Source organism: Debaryomyces fabryi (assembly GCF_001447935.2).
Source record: "Debaryomyces fabryi strain CBS 789 chromosome Unknown contig00028, whole genome shotgun sequence".
NCBI classification, from domain to species: Eukaryota; Fungi; Ascomycota; class Pichiomycetes; order Serinales; family Debaryomycetaceae; genus Debaryomyces; species Debaryomyces fabryi.
The window spans coordinates 56,225-82,543 of NW_015385454.1; the positions used below are offsets into that span (position 1 = coordinate 56,225).

Genomic DNA, 26,319 nt, shown 5'->3' on the forward strand with positions numbered 1-26,319 from the left:
AAGGCAAGAGTCCCACTTTTATATCTCAAGTATGTTTCATATATTTTGGCCTTTATTATTGGTGTCTATTCAGCGAAGTCATTTTATTTCATTAAGAACCTTAAATTAGATTCATGATTTGTAGGACATGGTTCCATTCACTGACTAAAAGAGTAGTTTTGCTGTTCGTCCCAATTGGGACTTTTTGCGATTTGAACGTTCGCACGACTTTGTCTACAATGCTAATAAGTTAGAGTATGGTAGCTTACGATGAACATATATGTTAAACATAGTATTAATAAAGTACAAAAGTAAGCTCTGGGGCAGATATTATAATAAGGTGAGATAAAGGATCAGTTGATACAAGATTTTAAAACCTCATTTGCTGAAACGATACCGGAATACTTTGAATCTAAGAATTTTAATAATTCAATAACCTTTTGCTTCAATTCTTCGGTTTGGAATTGCTTCATTCTATCAAGGTTTTCTTCTCTTCCTAAAGTTGACTCATTGATCAACTTGATTCTTTCGATTTCTTTGGTGAAAATTTTGGCTAAAATATCAACAACCTTATCGGTTTGGCTGGCAATTAATTCATTACCAGATTCGTACAACTTGATGATCAACAGCAAAATTGGGGTATTTTCTTCAAAGGCAGTTTCAAGAGGTAAGTGTTCTAATAATGGGCCCATGATGTGTTCCAATGGAATTGCTTGTTCATGCTTCAAAGCCATACGTGCAACACAACCACATGAGTTTGCATATGATCTGTTGACAACATCCTTAGTTTCTTCGTCATCTTCACCGGCCTTTCTGTCAGTCTTGTTCAATAATTGGAATAATAACTGTAAGATGGTTTGGTATGTAGATGACAAGTCAGTGGCACTATGTTCAATTAAAATACCAATACCGTAAGCAGCGTTGCCCTTGACCTCTAAAGATTTATCATTAGCCAATCTATCTGTGAAGACTTCAAGGAGCTGTTGAGTAGCTTGGTTACTTTCCTTCAAACCAGAGGAAATTTCTGCTAAGGCACCGATAGCACTAACTCTCTTGTTCTTGGATTTAGAATTAACTTGAGATAATATAATGTCTTTGAAAGAAACAAATATCTTGTTGAAATCACTGCCTAAAGTAATAGATAAGTTGACTAAAACTTCTAAGGTAGATTCAAACAACAATGCTTCGGTTTCAGAGGTCTCTTCTTCGTCGGCTGGACCCTCTTCATCTTCAATTTGACATGGATGTTCATTCTTCAAGATGTTCATTAATTGAACACATAATCTTTCTAAGAATGAAGTTTCACTTGCATTATCAACAACAGTTATTGGACCTAACATGAAAATGGAATCAGATAAGTTATCTAAGATACAAGCGACCATTGTCAACTCGAATTCTTCTTCCAAGTTAGTAATAGCAATTTCTCTCACTTTTTGAACTAATTGTAAGATCGAGCTATCAACATATGGCTGTTGAGGAACACCCTTTGGTGCCTTGAAATCTTCACCATATTGAGCTTTGAACATGGCTCTTAAGATTTTCCATAATGCATTCATAGAAGCTTCTCTCATACCGTACGAATTATCAATTTGATCAGCCAAGGTCTTAACAGACTGTTCAACATATTTAGCGAAATCCTTACCAGTACCGATAGCTAATTCCGATAAGGCGACTGAAGCAATTTCCTTTTCAATGGTGATACCAGTATGAACATTAAATTTGTTTTCCAAATCTTCTTCTTCTTCACCGTCGAATTCATCATCTCCATCTACATTGAACGTAAATTCTTCTTGTTCTAAACATTTAAGGATTTCTGGAACAATTTGGTCCAAGAATCCAGCAAATTCAGCACCGTAAACCTTTGCCATATTTGAGATAAAAGCGAAACCAGATTCTCTGATTCTTGAGTGTTCTGAACTCAAAGAATTGTAAGCAGCTTCAACTAATGGCTTAGCGTAAGATGAGAAAGTTTCTGAACCAACAGCTCTGGCCATGGTAGAAATGTTTTCAAAGGTTAATGCTCTTAATTCGATATCTTCTTCGGTCATACCTTCAGTGTCTGCAGCATTAGCAATAAATGGCTCTAAGTATTGAATAGAGTTGTTAAAGTAAGGTGTAAAGCCTTTACCACCAGCATAAGCGGTGGAACCGATAGCGGAAACAATGGCTGATTTCAATGAAGAAGAATTTGCTTGTTGTAACATGTGGAATAATTTGTTCATTAATGCTTCCAAGTATTGGCCAATAGCATCATGACTCATAAATTCAATCAAACCATCTAAAGCAAAACATGCATATTTGTAAGCCATGACAGAAGTAGCTGAATCAATAATATCGATAATAAGAGGTAATAAATCCTTGTGAAAATCAGCAACTGCATCTTGAAGCTCCGAAGTTAATTGAGATAAAGATCTCAAAGCGGCAACTCTGACGATAATTTCAGAGTCTTTCAAACCATTAATTAACGCAGGGATGATTTTATTAATTTGAGTGGAGAAGAAATCTGGAGCACCACTAGAAGCGACACCGAGACATAATAAACCGGCTCTTCTTTCAAATGCATTTGAGGAGGTTAACATATTGTTTAAGTTATCGAACAAAGGATTAATAACTTGAGATGGTGGCAATTCAGCAGATAACATGGCAATAAGTCTTAAACCTAATGTTGGAGGAGCATTTTCTTCGTTTTCGTTTTCTTCGTTTTCGTTTTCTAATTCCTCTTCGACATCAATTTCTTCGGATGCAATCTTAGCTGCAATTAAAGTGATTTGTGGTCCTAACTTGTTGGAAGTAATCTTAGATTTCCTTAAAGAAACACATGAGATTAAAAATTGCAAGCCAAAAGTTCTATATTCTTCATCTAATTGAGTATTAGCAGCAATTTCAGAAATAAATTGAATCAAGTTAACTAAATGATCACCAATCAACTTTGAGTCGAGGAAAATCAAACTGTGGAAAACGTTGAAAACCTCCTTGGCCTTTTCATTATCATCGTTGCTTACAACTTCCTTCAATACTTCAACCATTCCTGGGATAGTGTCTCTAAATTTTGAGGCTAATTGGTTATTGATCTCTGCGTCTTCTTCAATGAATTGCGAAACGACATCCAATGATAAAACAGCGTTAACTCTAATATCTCTGGAAGTTTGGTCACGTAATAAATTTCCAAAAAGAGACAAGAAGTCGTCAACGTGTGGAACTAATGCTGGAATTTGAGTTTCCAACAAAGTATACAAAGTGTAAACAGCCATTTCCTTTGTTTGTGGGTTGGTATCTTGAATCGACTTGACTAAGACAGGTAACAATTCTGGCCATTCGTTGTTTTCTAAATCAACTTCACCAATAGATGCAACAACTCTAGCTGAAGAATGTCTAATAAGTTTAGAGCTCTGAGTGAAAGTGTTATTCAACATAGATTCCCTAATTTGTGGTTTCAATGAAGCATCGACTCCTTCCCATTTAGCTAAAACTAACTTTCTAGCTTCAACCGCTGCTAATTGCTTTAATTGGTCATCTTGAGCATTTTGCAAAATATGAACTAATGATGGTAAAGCGAGTGGACTGGTGTAAAAGTCCTTGGTCAATTTTGATGATGCCTGTTTAATAACAGCGGAATCTGGAACCAATGTTTGTTTTAAAGTTTCCTCCAAAGAGGAAATATATTGAGCATCCATGTTGGAGATCTATAATAATCACAAGATTCTTGAATAAACAGCAGAAATTTTACTCTGAATATCGGATCTTCCCTTTAAAAAGATGAACCAAAAAAAAATTCTGAGATGACGATCACGTGAACTAAATGGACTCTTTATATTGGCTTCTTGACTTAACCATGTTGTACTTGGTAATGTACAATAGCTCTAGTATAGAGTGTCAATTATGTGAGTTTATAGTTACAGAGATTATTTCGAATCGAACGCAGTAATTTTTTAGTAAATGATTATATTTCGATATTATACAAATTATTAATACTCTATCCATACACGAGACGTTTACATGATGTCATTAACATTGACAGGCATTTCCTTGATTTTGATACGGTAGAAACGTTCAATATCACGTAACTCATCCACGTCTTCCTTCGTGACCAAATTAATTGCAACACCTTTTCTACCGAATCTACCAGACCTACCAATTCTATGGACATAATTCTCTTTATCGGTGGGTAAATCATAGTTGATGACAAGTGAGACCTGTTGCACGTCTATTCCTCTAGCCCATACATCAGTAGAAATTAATACACGGGAGTTTCCTGTTCTGAAATCGTTCATGATAGAATCTCTTTCGTCCTGTTTCATATCACCATGCATTGCGACAACAGTGAAGTTTGCTTTCTTCATTTGATCGGTAAGCCAATTGACTTTTACCTTGGTGTTACAGAAAATGACCGCTTGGGTGATTGTTAGAGAGTCGTAAAGGTCACAAAGGGTGTCGAACTTCCAGTCTTCTTTCTCACATTGAATATGATATTGCTTGATTCCTTCTAAGGTAATGTCGTCCCTCTTCACAAGAATCTTAACAGGGTCTGTGGTGAACTTCCCGGTGACTTCGATAACTTCTCTCGATAAAGTAGCACTAACAACAACTACTTGGACACCAGGTGGTAGGTATCTGTAAATTTCATAAATTTGTTCCTTGAACCCCTTAGTCATCAACTCATCTGCCTCGTCTAAAATCATCATTTTAATATTACGGGTAGCAAGGTTACGTCTCTTAATCATATCAACTACTCTTCCTGGGGTACCACTTACAATCTGTTGGCCCTGTTGCAATTTTTTAATGTCCTCCCCAACATGAGTCCCACCAATACATGCATGAGTGTGTATATTCATATAGTCACCTAGATGTTTTACCACACTTTGAATTTGCTGTGCCAATTCTCTAGTTGGCGACAAAATAAGTGCCTGACAATCCTTCGACTTCGTATCGATTACCTCCAACATACCAATAGAAAATGTTGCAGTCTTACCCGTTCCCGATTGTGCCTGGGCTATTGTATCTTTACCACTTATAATCTGCATAATAGCACGAGATTGAATAGCAGAGGGCGCTTCAAACCCGTATCCATATATACCTTTGAGTAAGTCAGTTTTTAGATTCATACTTTCAAAAGTAGCATGTACTTTGATGTTCTTGGTGGATTTAGCACTAAACTCTAATTCATTATCGATGTCTCTGTCAAACTCATCCATATTGCTCTATTATTGTTTAAGTTAATTAAATATTTTAGGAGATGAGCTTTTAGAAATATCGCGATGCCATATTTCACTTTTAGTTACTGAGGTGTAAACTTCAAGAATTACACCACACAGATGCCTGACAAAGGACCCATACTTATACTAATAGGGGGTGGTCATGCCGCTGGTAAAAAAACCACTTCCAATTTATTGAAAGAAGAGCTTCGTTTCTCTCTTCCAGATGTTGATCTTGATATAGAAATAGTTGATCTAGATGACTACAAAGAAGAGGATTCCAAGAGAGAATATTCCACTTCAAAATCAGCAGCTATCACCCTTCCAAATAATTCCGATATTAAATATCCACCTTTAAAGCCATCCCGGTTTAATTTTGACAAGTTAAGGGAGTATTTATTAAGTGCTATTCTGAAGTCAAAACAAAAGATTCTTATTGTTCATGGGTTATATGCTTTATACGATAAAGACGTACGTGATATATCACACATTAAAGTTTTTCTTACAAGCGATCCTGATACAAGGCTAATTCGTTGGATCAGACGAGATGTTTTAGATCCTAATAGAAATAAAACACTAGAATCGGTCATCAATGCTTATCTTCAAGGTGCTAGAGCAGAGATGAGTGATTTTATATTTCCAACTAAGGAATTTGCCGATGTGATTATGCCGAACGGAGCAGAGAAAAATGCAATCAGGTTAATAGTTGATGGTGTAATGTCTTTATTGCCTGAAGAAGACCAACCTCAGAATATGTTCTTACCTCGTACAAATAACCTTAGACCAACTGTCAGCTTTGATGGTGAAAAATTTGACGGACAAAAGGGTAAGTTCTACGAGTTAAGCTAATGCAAGTACATCCATTACAAGGATAACTTATATAATCTTATTATTATTTATGTAAAATACAAGTTTTAAATTAAAATTCCATTATCTTTAACAATGTCATGAATTGGATCATTTTCAATTGAATATTCAGTCAAATTCTTTATTTTTTCACTCGAAATTAATTCTCTTAACTTCTTATCGGAATTATACCAGTGCTCAATCAAATAACTCATTTCATTAGACTTCAAATTATTGGTAAATCCTGGGAATATTTCAAATGTGCTATGCTCAATTAACGACTTCATAATGTAGTATAACTTGTCATATCCAACCCCAGATTTCACGAAAATGTCAACAATTACACCCTTTGGTGGTGTTTGACTGACTGGATCTTCTTCGATGGCCTCCTGGATATATTTAGCTATTAATTTTATCAATTCATCTATTGGGAAAACTAAATCATTCGATGATAATTTAGGACCGATAATATCGAAAGCATTATTCAAGACAATATAGATTGGTTCCTGCTTCTTTCTATCTGTAATTAAAAATTCATGGAAAATTCTTTCAAAAAATAACTCCCATCTCTTCAATATATCATCCGTATTTTTGTAATCAGAAACTTTGAAAATTAAGAGACATAAATCATAATAACCTAATGGATCAGTATAGTTATTGAATAAGTCGCTAATATTCAAAATTTTATAATCTAACGAAGAGACAGCAACCTCTTTATTTTGTTTGCTAATTCTATCATCAGACCTGATTGCAGTTAGTATATCTAATTGGACATTTGCGACGTCAAACAATTCTTGAATTGTTGATGATAATTGAATCATCTTTTGTCTTAAGTTTGGAGGACATGCACAATTACAGAATCCGTTGGCTCTGGATAAATACTCAATTCGTTGATTTAATGTTAATTTAAATTCTGAAACCGACAACGAATATAATATACTTGCTGCTCCAAAGTAGTTCTCCCTCTTCGCATGGTACAACCACAATAAGTCACTCAATGCTAAATTATTCTCTGACTTTTCTTCCAAAAATGGTAAAATATATGGTGTATTGATCTCCAATAACCTTTCACTCACATCCTGGTTAATAAACCATTGGTAAAATTCATAGTGGAAATGTTTATCCTGTGCTGCGAAACATGTCTCATAGGCAGCGTCTCTTATTTCAATAAACTCGTTAATTGCTAACTGATGACCTGTTTCAGTTATTTTGATTGCTCTCAAATCAATTCTAGTCAAGATCTTGAAGATCAAATCATATAACTGGATCTTCTTCTTACTATTTTCAACAGACTTTGAATTCGTGTTACCATTGTCTATGAGAATATTTGCTTTTCCAGCTGTTGCTGGATTATTCAAACTGGCGTTATTGACTAGCTTGTAAGCAAGTTTCAACAAAAGTTCAATTGCACCGGTATAGAATTCTAAATCTAACATAATATTAATAGAATTCTCAATATTCTCTAATGTCAACGACTCATATGCTTCTTCAAATAACACAACAGCGTTCTTCAAACATTTAATTCTCAAGTCATAATCTCTTGTTCCTATATTCTTAGCTCGAGTTAAATTTTCAATTGCTTTGAAAATAAATACATCATCAGTGGAACAGAAAGATCCACAACGATCTTGCAATGATGACGCAATTAAATCTATAGATCCTCCTTTCAAGATATTTTTATTGATGATAGATGATAATAAATCTTTAATCAAATTTTTAACATCGCGAGTTGGCAACAATAAATCCTTAAATGATAAAGTCAACAAGTTCAATTGGTTTGTCACAGAGAAAAATTTTAAAATATCATTAAAGGTGGTCTGGTTAATTTGAGACTCTTCGATTAATACCATCAAGAATGATAAAGCTTCTTTCATAGAGCTCAAAGATTTCAAAATTGAGGTAAATGCAATGTGTTCAGCACGTAAGCATACTTCATTCTCAAACTTGCTTGGGTCGGAGCTGTAGTTAGGGGCATTTAAACCCTGAATATTATTTCCATTTTCAACAAAGAATTCAATCAAGACTATCATTGAACCAATAAAGAATTCAACTTGGTTTTTATCGATATTCAAACCTTGGATTAATAAATTATCATCCTTCACAGAAGACAACTCAATTTGGCCATTAGCCGTTCGTTTAATATATGGTAGCATTGTGAAGACTTTACGGTTCCAATAATCTCTAAATAACCTAGAAATCAATAAACAGGTACCATAAAACCTATCACTCAAAATAACTTGCTCAACTGTTGGGTGTGAAACTAATGCTTTCTCTGCTTGTTGTTGTTGTTGTAATTGAGAACTCAACACGCCTGTTGACTGGGGAAGTGGTGAAGTATTCGAAGGGTGTAAACTATCTTGATTATTCAATAATCTTGCGTTGTTACCACATGTAGAAAATAACATTTGAGCCTTTCTCTTAAACAAATTGTTGGCATTGTGATGGCCATACGAGCAAGACAAATATAACAAACTTGAGCAAGTTTCTTCATAACCATTTTCTTCTATAAAATTCTCAATTGTTTCATCATTCAACGATTTTAAAATTTGGTCCGATGTCTTTAACTGATAAATTATTATTCCAAAATTGGTCAAAATTGCAAACTTCAAAGGTTCTCTAGTGTACTGACTTGCAAGAATATTCGCATATCCATTTGGAGTGTCCGTAGCATTCATAGAAGGGGTTAATTGAATAATATCATGGATATATGTGAACGAAGTATCATCATCAGAGCCAAATCTTATAAACTCCGCATCTTCAACTAATTTATTGTTTTTCTTTAAAAACCCATAATTTGCTGTGCAAATGAAAAGTTTGTCTGATCTTTTAGTTCTCTTGACGCACATAAATATTCCAGGACTTATGATCTTACTAAACTTAGTGTTTTTTAATAATTGTGACTTTTGTTGATTCGCAATCAATTGAGACAAATATTGTTTACTTCTTGTAAACGCATCCAATTCTGAATTCAATTTAGGTAATTCTCTTGATGGAGGAAATTTCATAGTTGCCACTGAGAGTTTTAATCTTGATGACGAAAGGGCACCAGACATAAATGACGATATAGACGAATTGATTCCCAACTTCAATAATATACGGTATCCATAATTTGTAATTGCTATTAACTGAATGTTTGAAGATTTCTGTTTGAATATAGGCTGAATATTCATAATCCTGAACTTCAGAAATGCTTTAAAATTTGTAGAATCAACAAACAATGCAGAAACGCTTTTGAAAATCTCTGATGGAGTTAACTGGTTATGCTGAGTGAACTGTTCTTGATTTTTCTGTAACTTGTAGACTCTGATGACAGACTTATTTGACAATGAATACAAAATCTCTCTATCGGCATCAATCTCTAATTGAGTTATAGTTTCTGGAATATTAGCAGCAGTACTAGTTTTATCAGTGTTATTAGCTGTCTTATTCAAGCCATCATTAGAGTTGAACAAATCAAATCCCGGAAATTTATTCAATGGTAATACGCTTGAGAATCCACTCTTCGTTAAGCATACTTTATCACATTTGTTCTTGATAAATGAACTCTTGTTTGAGTAGTCTAGTCTCCAAATGTTAATACCATCCCCTTCTCCTGTAAAATATATGTCATTAGTCACTTCATTAACCGTGAAATTATTGACTATCAAACCTTGAGTAGACACTGATAAATCAGGGTTAAAAATTTCGAGGTTATTTAACGCCTTATTGTACTTAACAATATAAATATGTATGTCCATTGGAGTTGCAATCAATAAAAGGTAGTTAACATCACTAACAAACACATTAGGTTTAGGTTTAACTAGTTTTACTTGTAAGATTGAATGTCTAATTTGATCAATAGTCAAAAACTGGCTGGATTTATTAAAAGAAGATTGAGGAACCTTATAATTCCATAATACTAACTTATTGTCCACGGCAATCCACGATCTTTCAATTTCTGGAAATAATCCCATTTTAGTAATACATTCAGTCGAGTTATATTCATCGAAAAATTTATCTGGTAAATTAAGCTGATTGAGCTTCTCGAATCTAGAAAATTCACCAAGACCTGAATCATAGTCAAAGTAATAATTATCAAGCCCTGAACCAGTTCTGTTAATGTTTTCGTCCGAATACAAATCAGATGGTGTCATAGAATCAATTTTGATCAAGTCCGTGATATATTTGTAGCCCAATTTTAAAGGCGGCAAGTTTGCAAAGTTTGGTACGTGTATCTTGTAGTTAACTTCATTCACTGCATCGATACTTACAGGATGGAGAAACCTCTGTGATAAGACCCCTCTCGAAGACTGCGATGATGATGAATTTTGATCTTGTTGAAATTGCAATACATCTAGCGACGGATCATCTAATTTCAATGTAGGTGAAAGAAACTTTGAATCCTGGCTGGCTAATGCATTACCAGGCTTCGTGTTAGGTGGTATTGTCATATTATTCTAACCCAAACGACAAGAATCTACTGTTAGTTGTTGACTTAGTTGATGGTGGACTTTTTTTTCGTTGTTTATCAAGTGTTTGGTAGACGCACTATTTGGTACAGTTTTCAACTACTACTTGAAGAACCTACAATAATTCATAAAAGAGAATCAAAATCAAGAACAATAATGATGGTGTACTGTTACAGATGGTATCCACAATTATTCATCGAAAAAAAAATGGTTTTAGATAAAAATTGAAGTACATCTGTAGATTTAGACTTTGGAGTATTGATTTAACTAATTTTGCAATTGAATGTCCATTCTATCGGCTACATGGTAAATATAGATCATTCTGGAATTCTATCTATTGGAATATCTTTTTTTGTTAAGTTGAAGGTATTTTAGTTACAGGGTTTATAAATATTGCTTTCAAACAGAGCATCTTATACCAAAGTGTTTCTTGCAATAATAAGAGCAGCCTTTGAAAATACGGCAACTTTGGATTCTGAATAGGCAATACTACTTTTATGGCATCTGAATGAAAGCAGTATTGAAATTTATCTAAATGGCGTAGAAAGAGGTAATTTATTCACCCAGAATATTACATCTATTTTACGAGAATTGTGTAGAGAGCGGAACAAACGTGAAATTAGATAGGGGTCTTTTCAATAAATATGAAGTTATCTATTTTATTAACTAGTTTTGTTGCTGTAGGTACGGCATTCCCACTCGCTAATTGGAAATGGAGTGATTTCCAAACTTTGGAAGCAAACGAGCCCAGATTAATCAAGTTAGGGCCCGATGAATATCAATTGGTTACTGAATCTAAGAAATTAGAATACAAAAGATCGAATAGGAAGTTCATCGATGTTACCAACCAAATTCCCATCGAGGAAGCCATTAAAAATGGAATGATTGAACATTCTACCGCAGACCTTTGGACGAAGGTTTTGACGTTGGGCTCTACGCAATTGAAGCAGTTAAACAAGCCGGTTCCCGATTATAAGTACCCAGCTACATTTGAGCACACGAAAGAAATTAAAAAGATTTATGAAAGCATAGACACTGACTTAATGCACGAGAAGTTGTCAAAATTTACTTCATTCTTCACAAGATATTATAAATCGTCGACTGGATTCGAAAGTGCTAAGTGGTTGAAAAAGGAAATATTAAGCATTGTTGAACCAGTGAAGGGCAGCGGTGTAGATGTGAGGGAAGTAAAACATGATGGTTGGGATCAGTTTTCTATCATAGTCAGTATACCCGGAGAAAATAGTGAAAAAGTTGTGATTGGGTCGCATCAAGATTCGATCAATTTATTATTCCCCAGTTTGTTAAAAGCTCCTGGTGCTGATGACAACGGGTCAGGTACTATTACTTGCTTAGAGTCATTGAGGTTGATTGCAGGTGAATTGGCCAATGGCTTCAAGCCAAGAAATACACTTGAGTTTCATTTCTATTCTGCAGAAGAAGGTGGTTTACTTGGATCTATCGATGTTTTCCATAACTACTCCGAAAACAAAGAAGTAGTTATCGGAATGCTTCAACAGGATATGACTGGGTTCACGGCTAAGACAATTGATGCTGGAGTTGAACCCCATTTCGGTTTAATTACAGACTACACCTCGGTAGGACTTAATAATTTTATCAAGCTAGTCATTAGTGAATACTGCAGCATTCCATACCATGAAACTGCCTGTGGATATGCATGTTCCGATCACTCGTCTGCTATTGAAAATGGATACCCAGCAAGTTTCATTATCGAAAGTGAATTCAAATTAAGCAACAACTATATCCACTCTGTCATGGACACGATTGACAGACTTGATTGGGACCATATCAAGGAGCATGTCAAGTTAACCGTTGCATTTGCTTATGAATTGAGTATGGCTGACGTCCAAGTTTAAGATGCCTATTGGTATGGAGTGATGAGCAGTTTCACCCCGGTTATATGCTTCTCTACGCTGTTTTTTTATCGAACAATACATATATTATTATCTATATATCTACTCTTCAGACTCTTCTTCGGTCTTCTTGGCAAATCTAACAACATCGTAACTGATTTGCTTTAATGAAGTAACAGTATGTCTGTGTTCACCATTTTCATCACTGACTTGTCTCTGTCTGACATCGCATTCGACATATAATTGCATTCCTGGCTTCAAATAGTTGTTAAAAAAATTAATGTGACGCTCGTTAAACACAGAAATGTTATACCAGTCCGTGCTCTTGCCGTCACTTTCATTAGGGTTGAATCTGTTGACTGCTAACGAGTAGTTGATAAATTGCAATCCGTCTTTGGTTTCTCTGCTCGAAACACTTCCAACCGTTCCTAAAAGGTTCATTTTCGCAAATGCGCTTCTCGAAGCCGACGAGGAAAAACTACGAGCTTGGCTCTGAATCATTGATCTCAACATGTTGATATTATAAGGTATTCTGGGTATTATTATAACTATTTAATGCTCTCTTTAGTCTGTTATTTGTTTAGAGTAGTTAAATTAACCAGCGCGTTCATAATAATCACGTGAAATATCAATTTATGTCTACTGATAAATCCAAAAACAACAGTATTATCTAAATATATAAGAAGATAGAAGTAAAGAGCCTGTATTCAATACTAACCAAGATGTAGTCGTGATATACCATTAAAACCATTCCAAATGTCAGCCAAATTCCCGAGTCATAGACATAATTATACGCACCAGAGTATTCAAATTGCCCCCAGCCATCCACTATAGTAGATTATTATACATATTTCAGATATTGCATACCTTCTACAGGTCACCAAAGAGAAGCGAAAGCAGCAGAAAGGACAAGTACGAGGAGAATGACGGAGGCGTCACAATTCGTTCCAGGAGCCACCACAAAGGATCAACGACGAGGCCGAAGTAGTGTCAGAAATAGGACGTCTTGTGTTGGAAACGTGCATCATATGGGAGTTCCTCAAGTGATTTTCGATTATCGAGTCCAAGAACGATTGTGTGTTGTTTTCCTTGAGCAAGGATGAGTATTTTTGAAGCTCTGTTTTCAAGGTTCCAAGTGATGGCTGCTCCACCGCATTTGCCGAGGAATGGGCAAGCTTATACAAGATATGGTTAATAATAAATGGTATGTAGGTAGGATTGTTCAGGGCTTCGAGCGACTGTTTCAAGTTCTTTTCCACGTTCCTGAAATTTATGTATTCTTGCTCAGATAATTTAGCGAATACGTCATCTCCGTAAAACGGCCTCTTGGTGCGTTCAGTTTCCGCAGGACCTGGTTGCAGGCTGAGGTCTTCATCTAAATCCCAAGATGCCGTATTATCGTCCACCATCTCGTCGAGGTTGTTATTTCGCCATTTATTAATGCGTCTGTGCAACTCCGACCCCGGGGTTTCAAATAAGCGACTTTGGCGACCTCTTGTGACCGCTGCTGGATGGCCACCACCCTCCACCTGGCCCTTAAACCCTCCTACATCACTTCCAGCAAGGTGATCTATCAACGAGTCACTCTCTGACTGCAGTCCCGCCCTACGTCGTTCCGTTGTCTCTGAATTAACACCCTGTTGCACCACATCCAGCCGAGTCCATTCTTCTGACGAAAAAGACCTATCTTGGGCCTCCAGTAACACTGAACTTGATCCTTCTACCGACTCTGCATCTGTGTCTGTACGTGTATTATTTGTGAGCGAGAGAATATCCGATTCATTTGCTATAGGAGTCTGCAAAGATGGACTAAACAAGACCCACAGCGATTGCGAATCTGATAAGATCGAACTACTCGCTTGTAGCGGACTGTTATCCAACGAAACCCGTCTAGGATATTCTACCTGATAATTGTGATTAAACGCCATCTTAGTATTGTCAATATAATAACTCCTCAGAAACTAGTATCCTTATCACTCTAGTATGCCCTTATCACTCTAGTATGCCCTTATCTCTTGCTTGTGGCTTGATCATCTTTAGACAGATGACTAAATACAATTAAGACGTGCAAGACACAAATCTACGGATATTACACAAAATCGAATGGTCTAGGGGGTAAGAGGATTACCCGCTTGTTAGGGGGGGTCTAGTTTAGTTTTACGCAAATTGCGACTTCCGATACAATTTGTCTAATGCTTACATAATGATATGTACTCTGCCCTCCACCGAAACATACGACAGCTTAGGAAAAATTGACAACATTTCACATCCGGTCGTTAGCGATCGGTCTCTAACCTGAGTGCAATGTGTGTCTGGTGGATGACATCGCCAGAAATTCTAGTGAGATTAACCGGTCTACTCTTGTTAGTATTAGTTCAGTCTAAATCGACAGCTTAATTGTGAATCAGATAGGGGTGAAAGACTATTTGATGGTATTTTTATCTTCATATATATCAGTTGAACTATGCAATTAATATTTTCATCATCATTTCACTGCTGCATTGTCGGAATGTTAGAAATACATACTTGAATACAACATTGGCTAATAAGAAGAGCTTTTCCGTTATTCTGACAGAAAATTTTTTGTTCGCTATTTATGGTCCAGTGGAACAAGAAGACGTCGTGTGTGTACCACCCGTCAACGCCGGAAATCGCACTGGGTTTGTGGGCTGAATTTAACCGCTTATTGTCGGTTAGTTGTCGCTGATTGTCGCAGATATCACTGGGGGTTTGTCACTGGGGGGCTTAAGCAATTTGGTGACATTTTATGCACGTGACCGGACTGAACATCGGGTATGATCTGGACGTATATATATGAACCTAGTATGGAACAATTTTTCAGCTGTAAAACGATTACAACTCGAAAACTTCAAAACATATAAGATGGCTGTTAAAGGATTAGGAAAGGTAGATCAGCAATATGATGGTAAGTATTAGAAAGAGGCACAAATTGTTTTTACTATAGCAATTGTCAATTTAGGGCCCGCATTCAAGGGACATAAGCAGCCTTCGCTGCGATCGATATGAGTAGAAAGTCATACTAACAAGTATAGGATCCAAGTTACGTATTGGTATTCTTCATGCCAGATGGAACAAAAAAATTATCGATTCTTTGGTCGAAGGTGCCATCAAGAAATTACAGGAATTCAACGTGAAGCCAGAAAACATCGTGGTCGAGTCAGTACCAGGATCTTTCGAATTACCATACGGAACAAAGTTATTTTTTGATAAGCAAGAAAGATTGGGTGAGCCTTTGGATGCCGTTATTCCTATCGGTGTATTAATTAAGGGCTCCACCATGCACTTCGAGTACATCTGTGACTCTGTCACCCATCAATTGATGAAGTTGAACTTCGAATTGAACAGACCTGTCATCTTTGGTGTCTTGACTTGTTTGACTGATGAACAAGCTGAAGCTAGAGCCGGTTTAATCGAAGGAAAAATGCACAACCACGGTGAAGACTGGGGTGCGGCTGCTGTTGAAATGTGTACCAAGTTTGACTAGACCGACTTCTTGTCTGCACATCTAAGACTAAGCTTCTACATACATTGTTAATTAAGTCAATAAACGACTCGAAATACTACATTATGCTCTCCTCATCTCCGTAGGTGCTCTTCAACCCTCTCTGGTAGGGCTTATCTAGAATGTTCACCTCTTGGGGCCGCTTAGTCTTATCACGTGATTTCACCGCTGGTAAGATCGTCGAAAAGAAGACGTCGATTCTTCACTAATAACATTACTTAGTTAGAAAGTCATCTTAGCAATCAAACATGAGTGGATGTATGTATATTATTATAAGCATGATGTAGTATAACTTAGTTACTAACAATTATAAGTTCGCCTTCTTGATTTTGTTGAATTCTTCTTGCCAATCTTGCCAGAGATTGAATTACCGGTGGAAAATATTAGTATAGATGAAAAAATCGTCTACACAGTTGCAGGTGGTATTATTTTCCTTCTTTCACAATTGCCAATTTATGGATTGGTCAGTGATGCATACTTGAAGATTAATGATCCATTCTACTTTCAAAGAACTATCTTTGCCATGGAAAAGGGTACTTTATTGGAATTAGGATTATTACCTATCTTGACTTCAGCATTCATTTGGCAATTAAGTGCTGGTTTTAGATTCATCAATGTTAACTTAAACTTGAGATCTGACAGAGAATTATATCAAACTGGTCAAAAATTGACTAGTTTCATCTTTGCTATTATTTACGGTGCTGGATTCATCTTTTCCGGTTACTACAATAACGTTATTAAAGGTTACAACCCATTTAATGGTGATTCAGTACCAGTAACAACCTTAGTTTTAATTTTCTTACAAATTGTGACTATGTCATTTGTCACTACCTTGATGGTAGAAATTTTCGATAAGGGTTACTGTTTTGGTAGTGGTGTCTTATGTTTCATTGCCTTGCAAGTTGCTACTAATTTAATTAGAGATGTTGTTGGCTTGGAATTAGTTTCATTGCCAAATTCTAACAAGTTTGAAAGCTATGGTGCTGCAATGAACTTTATCAAGAATTTCAGAATTAACTTCAAATCATTAAACTATAATGTCTTGAATTCTTTCACTAGATCTCAATTGCCTAACTTAACACAATTTTACATTGTCTTAGTCACTGTTCTTGTTCTAATTGGTATCCAAAATTATAGAATCGAACTTCCAATTAGATCTACCAAAGTTAGAGGCATGAACAACGTCTACCCAATTAGATTATTCTACACTGGGGCTTTACCAATTTTGTTTGCCTTCACTGTTTTAACTAACTTCCAAGTATTCGGATTTTTCACGTCTTCATTGTTAAGCAACTACTCTAAATTCGCTGCTTCTATTATTGGTACTTGGTCATTAGATTCTAAGTCATTTAATTTGAATTTGACCTCTGGTATCTTATACTTCTTAACTCCATCTAAAACTTTAGCACAAGCCTTATTGTCTCCAATTAGATCTGTCACATACGGCTTATCTATTGTTGCATTGTCAACCTGGTTTGCTGACAGATGGAGTAGAATGTCTGGTTCTTCTCCAAAAGATATTTCCAAGCAATTTAAAGAACAAGGTATTTCAATTTCTGGTAAAAGAGATATTTCAATCACTAAGGAATTATCAAGAGTTATCCCAGTTGCTTCTGTTAGTGGTGCCTTTGTCTTAGCTGTGCTCGCCATCGCCGGTGAAGTGCTTGGTGGATTAGGTAAGGGTGTCGCTGCGATTATTGGTGTATGTGGTGCTTTTGGTATATTAGAAGAATTTATGATGGAATATCAACAAGCAGGTGGTAACTCACAATTGACAAATGTTTTCCGTAAATAGGCGAACAGTCTCCAATTAAAAATGTTCAGAGCATGTAATATAAATTACATATCTTTAATCATCCAATCAAGCTTTGAGAGGTCTTTACTAATTATTTCTATATATGAAATAGTTATAATTTAATATAATGATTCATTATTAGACTTGTAAATATTCTGTAATTGATTCCTTCCATATATATGCGTGCTTGAAGTGAGAAAAAAATATGAAAAATAAATTAAAAAAATAATGACTCCGACGAGGTTCGAACTCGTGCATCTTTACGATAGTAGAACTTGAGTCTACCGCCTTAACCACTCGGCCACAGAGCCATTTGATATTGTTGTTATAAAGATGGTTCATGAAGAGGACTAAACAGTATATCCTCCCCAGTCTGATTAGTCGAATTTCATTCTTGTAAGTACTATTTCATATTGTCAATTCTGCTTTTGATTTTAGGAATTCTAGGGGGTCTTTCATTAACCTTCGCTGGGGTGTGTGATTCTTCAGAACGACTATCCCGATTAATAGACGTATCTGATATGTATTGAAAGAGGCAATAGAATACTAAGTAAAGTAGATTGGCTGAAGGTAAAATACGTTGACGCTTCTAATGCTCAACATGTTATACCACATGGCGGTAATAGGATGGAAACGTTTGAGAGCCTAATAAACGCAATGCACAGCGAAAGTACAGACAGTGAACAATCTCCTCAAACGGAGCCAGGATAGAGGATGAATGGTGCAAATTCCGAAATACATTTATGAAGATGATATCCTATTTTGCTTACATGTGCTATGGGTTGTGTTTTCAAAAGCATATAAATAACCTGAAGTCTCACATAGTTTAATTCTTTAAATATATTATTTATTAAACGAAATGAAATCTATTTTATCTCTAAACAAACGTCTGGGAATTCTTCCTCTTCATCGTTACCTCTACCACCAGCGAAATTATCTCTACAGGCCCAGCCCTTAACAGGGAACCACCAATAAATTAAAGTCCACAAAAGATAAATAACAATGACAACCGAAACGTAATTCATAGTACCAGCCGTTACTGGCATGAATGAAGGAAATGAAAAAAATACTAAAGCAAAAAGAGTCCAACAACAGGTCACAATATTAGCAAATAATCCAAGTGGGCCCAACCAGAAAGGTCCATGCTTGATATTATTACGGCCCCTGTACAATAAGCATAAAGTAGGGACAATATAACTTAATAATAAGAAAGTAATACACCCCACAACCATCGAATTGAATGCTGCATCAGAAACCAAATATAAACATCCTAAGACTGCAACCCAGAAAGAAGAAAACAAATGGGCATTCAATGGAATACCTGCCTTTGGATCAACAATAGATAAATACTTTGAAAATGGTAAACCATTATCTCTACTGAAAGACCAACATAATCTTGCTTGCCATGTATGAGACGAAATAGTACATCCACAAGCAGTCAATAAAATCAAAGTACCCAAACAAATAGCACCTGCTCTATTACCTAAAGCTTGGTAGTAGATGTCATAGATTGGAACACCAGTGCTTGAGTTCAAAATATCTTCTAAATTATGAATGGAAAAAAACATGGCAATAGAATAACAGAAAGATGTACAAAATCCAATGGTAACAGTACCCATAATTGCAATAGGGATATCTCTTGCTGGATTGAACACTTCTTCTGCCAAATGAGTTGCAGAATCCAAACAACTGAACGACCAATTAGGATTGACCAATCCAACAATAAACGCAATACCTGAAGAAGACCAGCCAGTACCGTTTTCGAATTCAGTAAAAACAAAGCTAGCTGGTTGGTAGTTGCCCCTGGAACACACCAAAACTGTTATCGTGATCACGACAAATGAAAATAAAGATGTATATAATGCCGCATTTGCAATATATGGCAAGTATCTACCGTGGCAATTGAAAATAATCAAAAATATGTTAACTAGTTGATAAATAACGAACAACTGCCACTTCTTTATAATGTGGTCTGGGTGCATCATCACCCAAAATGCCATGATTTCGTTGGCAATACTCAAGGCCATCGAGGCACTTGTAAATAACGAACCAGCCCAAGCAAATGAACCGCACAAGTATGCTAAAATACTAGAGTACTTTTTTGGCGATAACACTCTTGTCCATACGTACTGTCCCCCAGCAGATGGAATGGCAGAAGACATTTCTGATAAAGTTATACCGATACAATAAGAGATAAATGCAATGATAATAATCCCGTACACAATCAACATCGGTCCTCCAGATTGAATCCCGGTGATCAATGAAGCAGAAATACCAAACCACGAGTTGGTCAACCCGAAACCTATACCCAAGATCGACCAAACTGAGAAAGTTCTCTTCAATTCACCCTGTTTGAGAGATCCAATCGACGAAGAATCGACGTTTTCCCATTTGTGTCCTGAGACAGCATTTGCTCCCAAGCCTATTTCCTTCTGACCTACACTGTCTATAGACGTAGCTTTTTCAGTGGAATCCATGGTGGTGCTACTGTTCTGAATGGATAGAAAAGAAAAAGTTTTTCTGTATCTTTATAGTTCTCGCTAACAACCTTTTTTTTACGGATTATTTTTTACGGATTATTCTTTTTTTTTTCGCGGTACCCGCACGAAGAACCTTAACCTAATCGTATGGGGTGCATGTGCATTATTGGATCAACCAGTCCAAACGCTAGAGATTGTATTCAAATATATACCCCGATGGCTCAGCAGTCGGTGTCTTCCGTCGAAAAAATCCTTATTTGCCGCAAAAATTTCCTTAATTTGGCGAGTATATTCGATCTCCAAGGAAAAACCGTCAAAAGGCATTCACGCGATAAGAAACTTAATTTTTTTGATTTATTGCGGACATAACCGGATACAAATCAAAAGGTTTAATACTAACGGTATGTTTCCTTAAGGATAATTGTTGATGGAAAGTCTTCTAGAAAGTTTTGTTTGTCTATGATCTTGTGAGAATATGGATATTCAGGTTCATATAAAGTGGGGCATCGTATAAGTACTGAGTGTGCAATACACTTGAACTGTTAAAATATGATATTTTCTCAGTTATGATTTTCACATGCTTCTGCTCTATTATATAATCTGAAAAAAGTAGTGGTAAGGGTATCGATGATGGTTTATATAGCGGAGATGGGATTTGTGAGACAAACGGAAGGCATATCTGCAATTTTTGTCTTGACCGAGACATCGTAGCACTAAGCGTATTTCAATCTCTGGTACATAAATGGCAAACGTAGACCAATGACTAGACAGATTTTGTGTATTTCGTAACTTTTGATTGATCAGTAGCACTATTCGCCGTTTTGATATAGGGATAGCTTCTAGTTAATGTGCAATTGACTATATATCATGTATAGAACCACAGGTATTCGAAGTGTTTTATGGGTGGTTTTTACGGTTCTTCGAGTCAACCATGCATCCTAGACCCGGTTTAGTTCATTATATATTTCTAATTTTACATACTCAAGTGCAACACACCTACCCACTCTCGCTTAATGCATGTGCGGCCTAATATTAGACATATCTGGCCAGAAATCGACGGCAACAACTTTCTGGAAACGATAATATACGTACTCAGGTAGCAATATGGTCTTCCGATAGTTAAAGATACACATCTGGGGCTACTGATGGTGGTACGGGGATGTTTGTCCAAGTCCGTCGTTTGGGTCTGTCGTGCGCATGTGATCAAATATTTGATGTGAAGTGATTTCTTCCCTTACCCTTTTTTCCAACGACTTGTAAAGTTCTTACAGCAATTATATTTGATACGGTAACTAGGATTAGAAATGCAGTACGTTGGAAAAGTCGGTGGTTACGTTTATAATCAATGGAATGCACTCAATCCGGCAACTTTGCTGGGTGCCATTGATATTATAGTAGTTGAACAGCCTGATGGTTCCTTACACTGCTCGCCATGGCATGTTAGGTTTGGAAAGTTCCAGATTATCAGGCCGCTGCAAAAAAAGATTGATTTGTATGTCAATGATATCAAAACAGATTTACCAATGAAGCTAGGTGAAGGGGGAGAAGCATTTTTCGTGTTCGAAACATCAGACCACAATTTGGTGTCTCAATCAGTATTGACTTCTCCGGTGATTTCACCTACAAGCTCAGCTGAAGGATCGCCATTAAGTTCTCCTAAGGATGAATCCCCGAGATCTTCTACTTTTGATTTAAACCATGGTGAACCTGAAGCTTTGAACTTGAATGAACATAGTAACGAGCCAAATGATGATGATATTGAAAATAAGATAAAACTCACCGATTCAAATTCTTCGATTACAAGGTCGCCTTCAAAGAGTCCTACTCCCAATTCAACTTTGCATCTGAAAATCACTTTTGAAAAGGCCAGAAAGATTACCCAACAATTGAATATCCCATCTAAAATTGACATGAATGGAGATATGGTATTGGATATGGATGGTTATAAACCTAACTCACAAAAGAATATTGATGTTTCTGATGAATATTTCAAGAAGATCTTTCTCAATGAATTAATGGATTTGACTAATAATAACAAAGATGGAAAGAATTCTGATCACGAATATAATTTCTTAGATCAAATCGTTAGTAAAGATGAAGATGGCAATATTCGAATTTTGAATAATAATATAACTGAAGATGAAATGAATCTTGTGAATGATCTTGCAAACCATGAAGGTTTAGCTGGAGTCACCAGTAATGAGGAAAATTCATTGGGTACTGCTACACCTAGTGTAGAGAATAGACAAGATAGTGATAAGACATATTTCAAGACTTTGAGATTAACATCTGAACAATTGCAAAAGATGAATTTGCACTACGGGGAGAACAAATTGAAATTTAAATTGAACCAGGCCAATTCACAAATCGAATCTAATTTATATTTATGGAAATCCTCCACGCCGATAGTCATATCGGATATAGATGGTACAATCACCAAATCTGATGCATTAGGACATGTCTTAAACTTAATTGGTAGAGATTGGACCCATCCAGGTGTAGCTAATTTATTTCAGGATATTAAATCCAATGGCTACAACATTATTTACTTGACTGCTAGATCGGTAGGCCAGGCTGACTCGACGAGACAATATTTAAAGGGAATAGTTCAAGAGGGTACAAAGCTCCCACATGGGCCGGTTATTTTAAGTCCTGATAGAACTATGGCTGCATTGAAAAGAGAAGTCATTTTGAAGAAACCAGAAGTTTTCAAAATGTCATGTTTAAATGATATTAAAAGTCTATACTTTAATGCTAAGGATTTATCCCATGATGACGATATGACTCCTTTCTACGCGGGATTTGGGAATAGAATCACTGATGCTATAAGTTATAGGTCAGTCAAGATTCCGTCACATAGAATCTTTACGATTAATCCCAATGGTGAAGTTCATATGGAATTATTGGAATTAGCCGGTTATAAATCCTCTTACATATATATTGGAGAGTTGGTTGACCATTTCTTCCCGCCAATAAAGGCAGTGAACACATTAAATGCATACTGGAATGCCAATCAATTCAACCAATACATCAACAACACCAAAGTCTATTCACCTCCTGGGTCTCCTGGGGCTAGAAGTGTTGATAACTTTGAAGAAGATTCAATGTTAGCCATCAAGACGGACGAAAAATACAACGATGTCAATTACTGGAGGGAACCACTTGCTAACTTGAGCGATTTGAGCGACCTGGACGTCGAGGGCAAAGACGAGCTTGTTGAGCAATCTAAGTCAAAATCCCCTAAGTCACCGGCTTTACTCTCGATTCGTGGGTCTGGTGAAATCACAGCGACGTCTAACGAAACTGAAAGACCAACCTCGGCTTCCTCGTTTACGTCCCCATTGAAAAACTTTATGTTTAACCACCTTGAAAACTCATCCAATCCTACTACCGCCCTGTCGTCCAACCTGGCTATAAGCCCCGATGACACTGCGATGACAAACGACAGTGATTACACCAACGACTACGACGATGATGACGATGATGATGACTACACGGATGATGGCTATGATGACGACGAGGACGACTATGAAGATGATTACGATGAAGATGAAGAAGGTGCGGATGATGATGTCGAAGATGTTGATGATTTGGATGAGGAAGAACTTGATGAAGAGGACCTAGACCATGACCTCAGCCATGGGTTTGATGCTATTAACTCCCCTTCGCCTGCCAGCCCAAAATTATCTCCGGTTCCTCCAGTTCTTGATCCATTAACTAAATCAAAATCTAGGAATGGATCTAATAATGAAGCTAATGAAGAATCTAATAGCCAATTCGTTAAAGCTAGTGATTTAATGAATAAGTTGTCTTTGTAAATACGATTTAATAATATGTCAAATATAGACGCGCAAAAAAACTAGCCTCGCCTCCACGTGTAGATAGAGATTAACAGATATTAGCATTAATTGAATTAATAGTTAGACAAAGTGTTCAATATATAGATAATTTAGAAGTAGAAGTCATAGAAACTTTACTTAGACAAAATGCTTAAGAACTTTAGCATGAAAAAGATAATTATCGGCATGCTCACCATAGGGGCTTTGAGCGTTATCATTTCTTTGCACCTACTAAGATACGACGGGCATGATTTGATGGAAATTGTCAAACCCAAATATAAACCACCAGAAGAAGAATTTCATGATTCATATGATAATGAGGAACAAGTAGAAAAGCCTAAAGAGCCTGAAAGACCAAAAGCATTGAAGGTATCAGAGATTCCTCACGATGAGCGGATGATTATATTTCCTAAACGATTTGAGGCCGCAGACTTGCAGGAATATTATACTAAGCATTTTGAAAATTTGGATGATATCAAGGGGAAGAAACACATATTTCAGTACCTGTACGATGGAAATGCAGATGGTGAAACTAATAAATCTGAAGAATTGAGCACCCAGGTTGCGGAAGAGACTGCATTCCATAAGCACGCATTCAAGGTTTTCAACCCATACCCTAATATCAAAGGAGACAACAGAGGATGTTCAGCCATCGAAAATTCTCTCAATTTAGAAGTTAGCGAGTCGAAGTCGATGCAGATATCGTTGGAGAAAGTGGTTGGCAATTTTGTTAAGCAGAAAAACGAGTACTACCGGGAGTTATCACCATTTTTCCAAAAAGACATAGAGACTCAGCTTGAAGAACACACTATAGAGAACTATTGGTACAGATTGGCAGGATCTTCGGTGTGGTTGGAACAATATGGAGTGCATTTTATGGTTTCAAGAGTGTTGTATAGTCCCAGAGGAATTCGAAACCAGCCAATTCTTAGTTTGAGCTACGTACAAATCTTCAATGAAAAATGGGAGGAATTGGAAAATGTTGAATTGATTGTACCTACGAATAACCCTGATGTTGGTAATCAATTACCAGCAGAAAAGCAATTATGGGCTAGTATCAGGTATCCTGATTTCTTGCCAATTCCAATATTTCACAATGTTAATAAGCAAGATAACAGGTTTTATGGTCCTGAGGATCCTAGAACCATTCTTGTTAAGAACCCAAAAGGTTTTGAAGAGCCATTGGTTGTCTTCAATGAGTTTCATAGAAAAAGTATTAAGAGAACATGGGATGAGGGTCAGAGCGAACTTACTTTAAGCATTAAGCATTATAGATCAATGTTTATGGGGTGGCCATGGCAATTCCAAAGGGGCAAGGTGAATGTTGACGGCTTACCAAGCAGAAAGTTTGACGATAACCTATATACTAGAGTTGTTGAATTGAAGAGACATAATATTCCAAGAAAGAAGATTCAAAAGAACTGGAGTCCGTTTATCAGCTCTCATGACCGCCAAATATATCAGCATGATAAGTATATATACTTCGTATATATGTGGTCAAACTTGGAGATCTTGAAATGTGATTTAGCGGACGTTTCAGGTATGACTTCACGTTGTGAATTTGACTATAGACTAAACAAGAATTTGCCCGATGACGAGCCAGTTGGACAGTTGAGAGGAGGTACTCAGCTAATCAGTATTAACGAGTTGATCAGCAGTGAAAGACACAAATTTCCTCAGCTTGATTCAGCTCTAAGCAATATTCCAAAGACTAGAGACATATGGATCGGGTTTGCCAGGGCCCATTTGAAGAACTGTGGGTGTGGACAAGACATATACAGGCCAAACATGGTTATAATTACGAAAGATGATAACAAGTACAAAATCAGTCATATCACTTCTTTCGTATCGATGGACATACCGGTCATAGGATGGGACTTAAACAAACCTAACGATGTGTGTATCGGGGGCCAACCCAATGTGTTCATTCCCAACGGTATTTCTTCGTGGTCGTTCAAAAAAGACGACAACAACCAACATCTCGGTGCAGTGGATTATTTAACCATGTCATTTTCGCTTGCTGACTATACAGTAGGAATAATCCACTTAAGAGGCCTACTTAACGATTTATTCAAACTAGACAAAAAGCCATCGTACTCAAATCACAAACTCTTTGAATCCCTGCATCTCCATTCAGTGGGCTACAATAATGATAATGTAAACTGTGCTCTACAACTGTCTATTCAATTCTGTAAAGAGTACGGTAAAAAGGAACTGGAAAAAGCTGACAATGCTGCAGACTCTAAAACAAACTCAAACTGATTTTACATTTTATAGAAATTTTTTCAATTTATATATTTGTTTGTTTATTTATATCTTATAGTATTAATTTGTATAGAGATA

General features: G+C 36.5%; 12 protein-coding genes across 12 annotated transcripts; 6 read left to right on the forward strand and 6 right to left on the reverse strand.

Moving 5' to 3' along the window:
- Positions 1-332: 332 nt before the first annotated feature.
- Positions 333-3,653, reverse strand: AC631_01861 (uncharacterized protein; the record flags this gene model as incomplete). Its single annotated transcript, XM_015610691.1, has 1 exon — positions 333-3,653. One exon carries the CDS (start codon positions 3,651-3,653, stop codon positions 333-335), a length of 3,321 nt encoding a protein of 1,106 aa, XP_015468499.1.
- Positions 3,654-3,971: 318 nt separating this feature from the next.
- On the reverse strand, positions 3,972-5,171 carry FAL1 (ATP-dependent RNA helicase; the record flags this gene model as incomplete). Its single annotated transcript, XM_015610692.1, has 1 exon — positions 3,972-5,171. The coding sequence occupies one exon, from the start codon at positions 5,169-5,171 to the stop codon at positions 3,972-3,974; it is 1,200 nt and encodes a 399-aa protein (XP_015468500.1).
- A 120-nt stretch (positions 5,172-5,291) lies between these two features.
- On the forward strand, positions 5,292-6,020 carry AC631_01863 (putative uridine kinase; the record flags this gene model as incomplete). Its single annotated transcript, XM_015610693.1, has 1 exon — positions 5,292-6,020. The coding sequence occupies one exon, from the start codon at positions 5,292-5,294 to the stop codon at positions 6,018-6,020; it is 729 nt and encodes a 242-aa protein (XP_015468501.1).
- A 65-nt stretch (positions 6,021-6,085) lies between these two features.
- On the reverse strand, positions 6,086-10,447 carry AC631_01864 (uncharacterized protein; the record flags this gene model as incomplete). The annotated part of the gene is made up of 1 exon (XM_015610694.1): positions 6,086-10,447. One exon carries the CDS (start codon positions 10,445-10,447, stop codon positions 6,086-6,088), a length of 4,362 nt encoding a protein of 1,453 aa, XP_015468502.1.
- A 662-nt stretch (positions 10,448-11,109) lies between these two features.
- On the forward strand, positions 11,110-12,342 carry AC631_01865 (putative aminopeptidase; the record flags this gene model as incomplete). Its single annotated transcript, XM_015610695.1, has 1 exon — positions 11,110-12,342. One exon carries the CDS (start codon positions 11,110-11,112, stop codon positions 12,340-12,342), a length of 1,233 nt encoding a protein of 410 aa, XP_015468503.1.
- A 99-nt stretch (positions 12,343-12,441) lies between these two features.
- RIM1 (Rim1p) lies at positions 12,442-12,852 on the reverse strand (the record flags this gene model as incomplete). Its single annotated transcript, XM_015610696.1, has 1 exon — positions 12,442-12,852. The coding sequence occupies one exon, from the start codon at positions 12,850-12,852 to the stop codon at positions 12,442-12,444; it is 411 nt and encodes a 136-aa protein (XP_015468504.1).
- Positions 12,853-13,274: 422 nt separating this feature from the next.
- On the reverse strand, positions 13,275-14,267 carry AC631_01867 (uncharacterized protein; the record flags this gene model as incomplete). The annotated part of the gene is made up of 1 exon (XM_015610697.1): positions 13,275-14,267. The coding sequence occupies one exon, from the start codon at positions 14,265-14,267 to the stop codon at positions 13,275-13,277; it is 993 nt and encodes a 330-aa protein (XP_015468505.1).
- A 1,370-nt stretch (positions 14,268-15,637) lies between these two features.
- RIB4 (lumazine synthase) lies at positions 15,638-15,844 on the forward strand (the record flags this gene model as incomplete). Its single annotated transcript, XM_015610698.1, has 1 exon — positions 15,638-15,844. One exon carries the CDS (start codon positions 15,638-15,640, stop codon positions 15,842-15,844), a length of 207 nt encoding a protein of 68 aa, XP_015468506.1.
- A 541-nt stretch (positions 15,845-16,385) lies between these two features.
- SSH1 (Ssh1p) lies at positions 16,386-17,657 on the forward strand (the record flags this gene model as incomplete). Its single annotated transcript, XM_015610699.1, has 1 exon — positions 16,386-17,657. One exon carries the CDS (start codon positions 16,386-16,388, stop codon positions 17,655-17,657), a length of 1,272 nt encoding a protein of 423 aa, XP_015468507.1.
- An 866-nt stretch (positions 17,658-18,523) lies between these two features.
- On the reverse strand, positions 18,524-20,134 carry HNM1 (Hnm1p; the record flags this gene model as incomplete). The annotated part of the gene is made up of 1 exon (XM_015610700.1): positions 18,524-20,134. One exon carries the CDS (start codon positions 20,132-20,134, stop codon positions 18,524-18,526), a length of 1,611 nt encoding a protein of 536 aa, XP_015468508.1.
- Positions 20,135-21,441: 1,307 nt separating this feature from the next.
- SMP2 (phosphatidate phosphatase) lies at positions 21,442-23,955 on the forward strand (the record flags this gene model as incomplete). The annotated part of the gene is made up of 1 exon (XM_015610701.1): positions 21,442-23,955. The coding sequence occupies one exon, from the start codon at positions 21,442-21,444 to the stop codon at positions 23,953-23,955; it is 2,514 nt and encodes an 837-aa protein (XP_015468509.1).
- Positions 23,956-24,123: 168 nt separating this feature from the next.
- Positions 24,124-26,238, forward strand: AC631_01872 (beta-mannosyltransferase; the record flags this gene model as incomplete). The annotated part of the gene is made up of 1 exon (XM_015610702.1): positions 24,124-26,238. The coding sequence occupies one exon, from the start codon at positions 24,124-24,126 to the stop codon at positions 26,236-26,238; it is 2,115 nt and encodes a 704-aa protein (XP_015468510.1).
- Between the last annotated feature and the right edge of the window lie 81 nt (positions 26,239-26,319).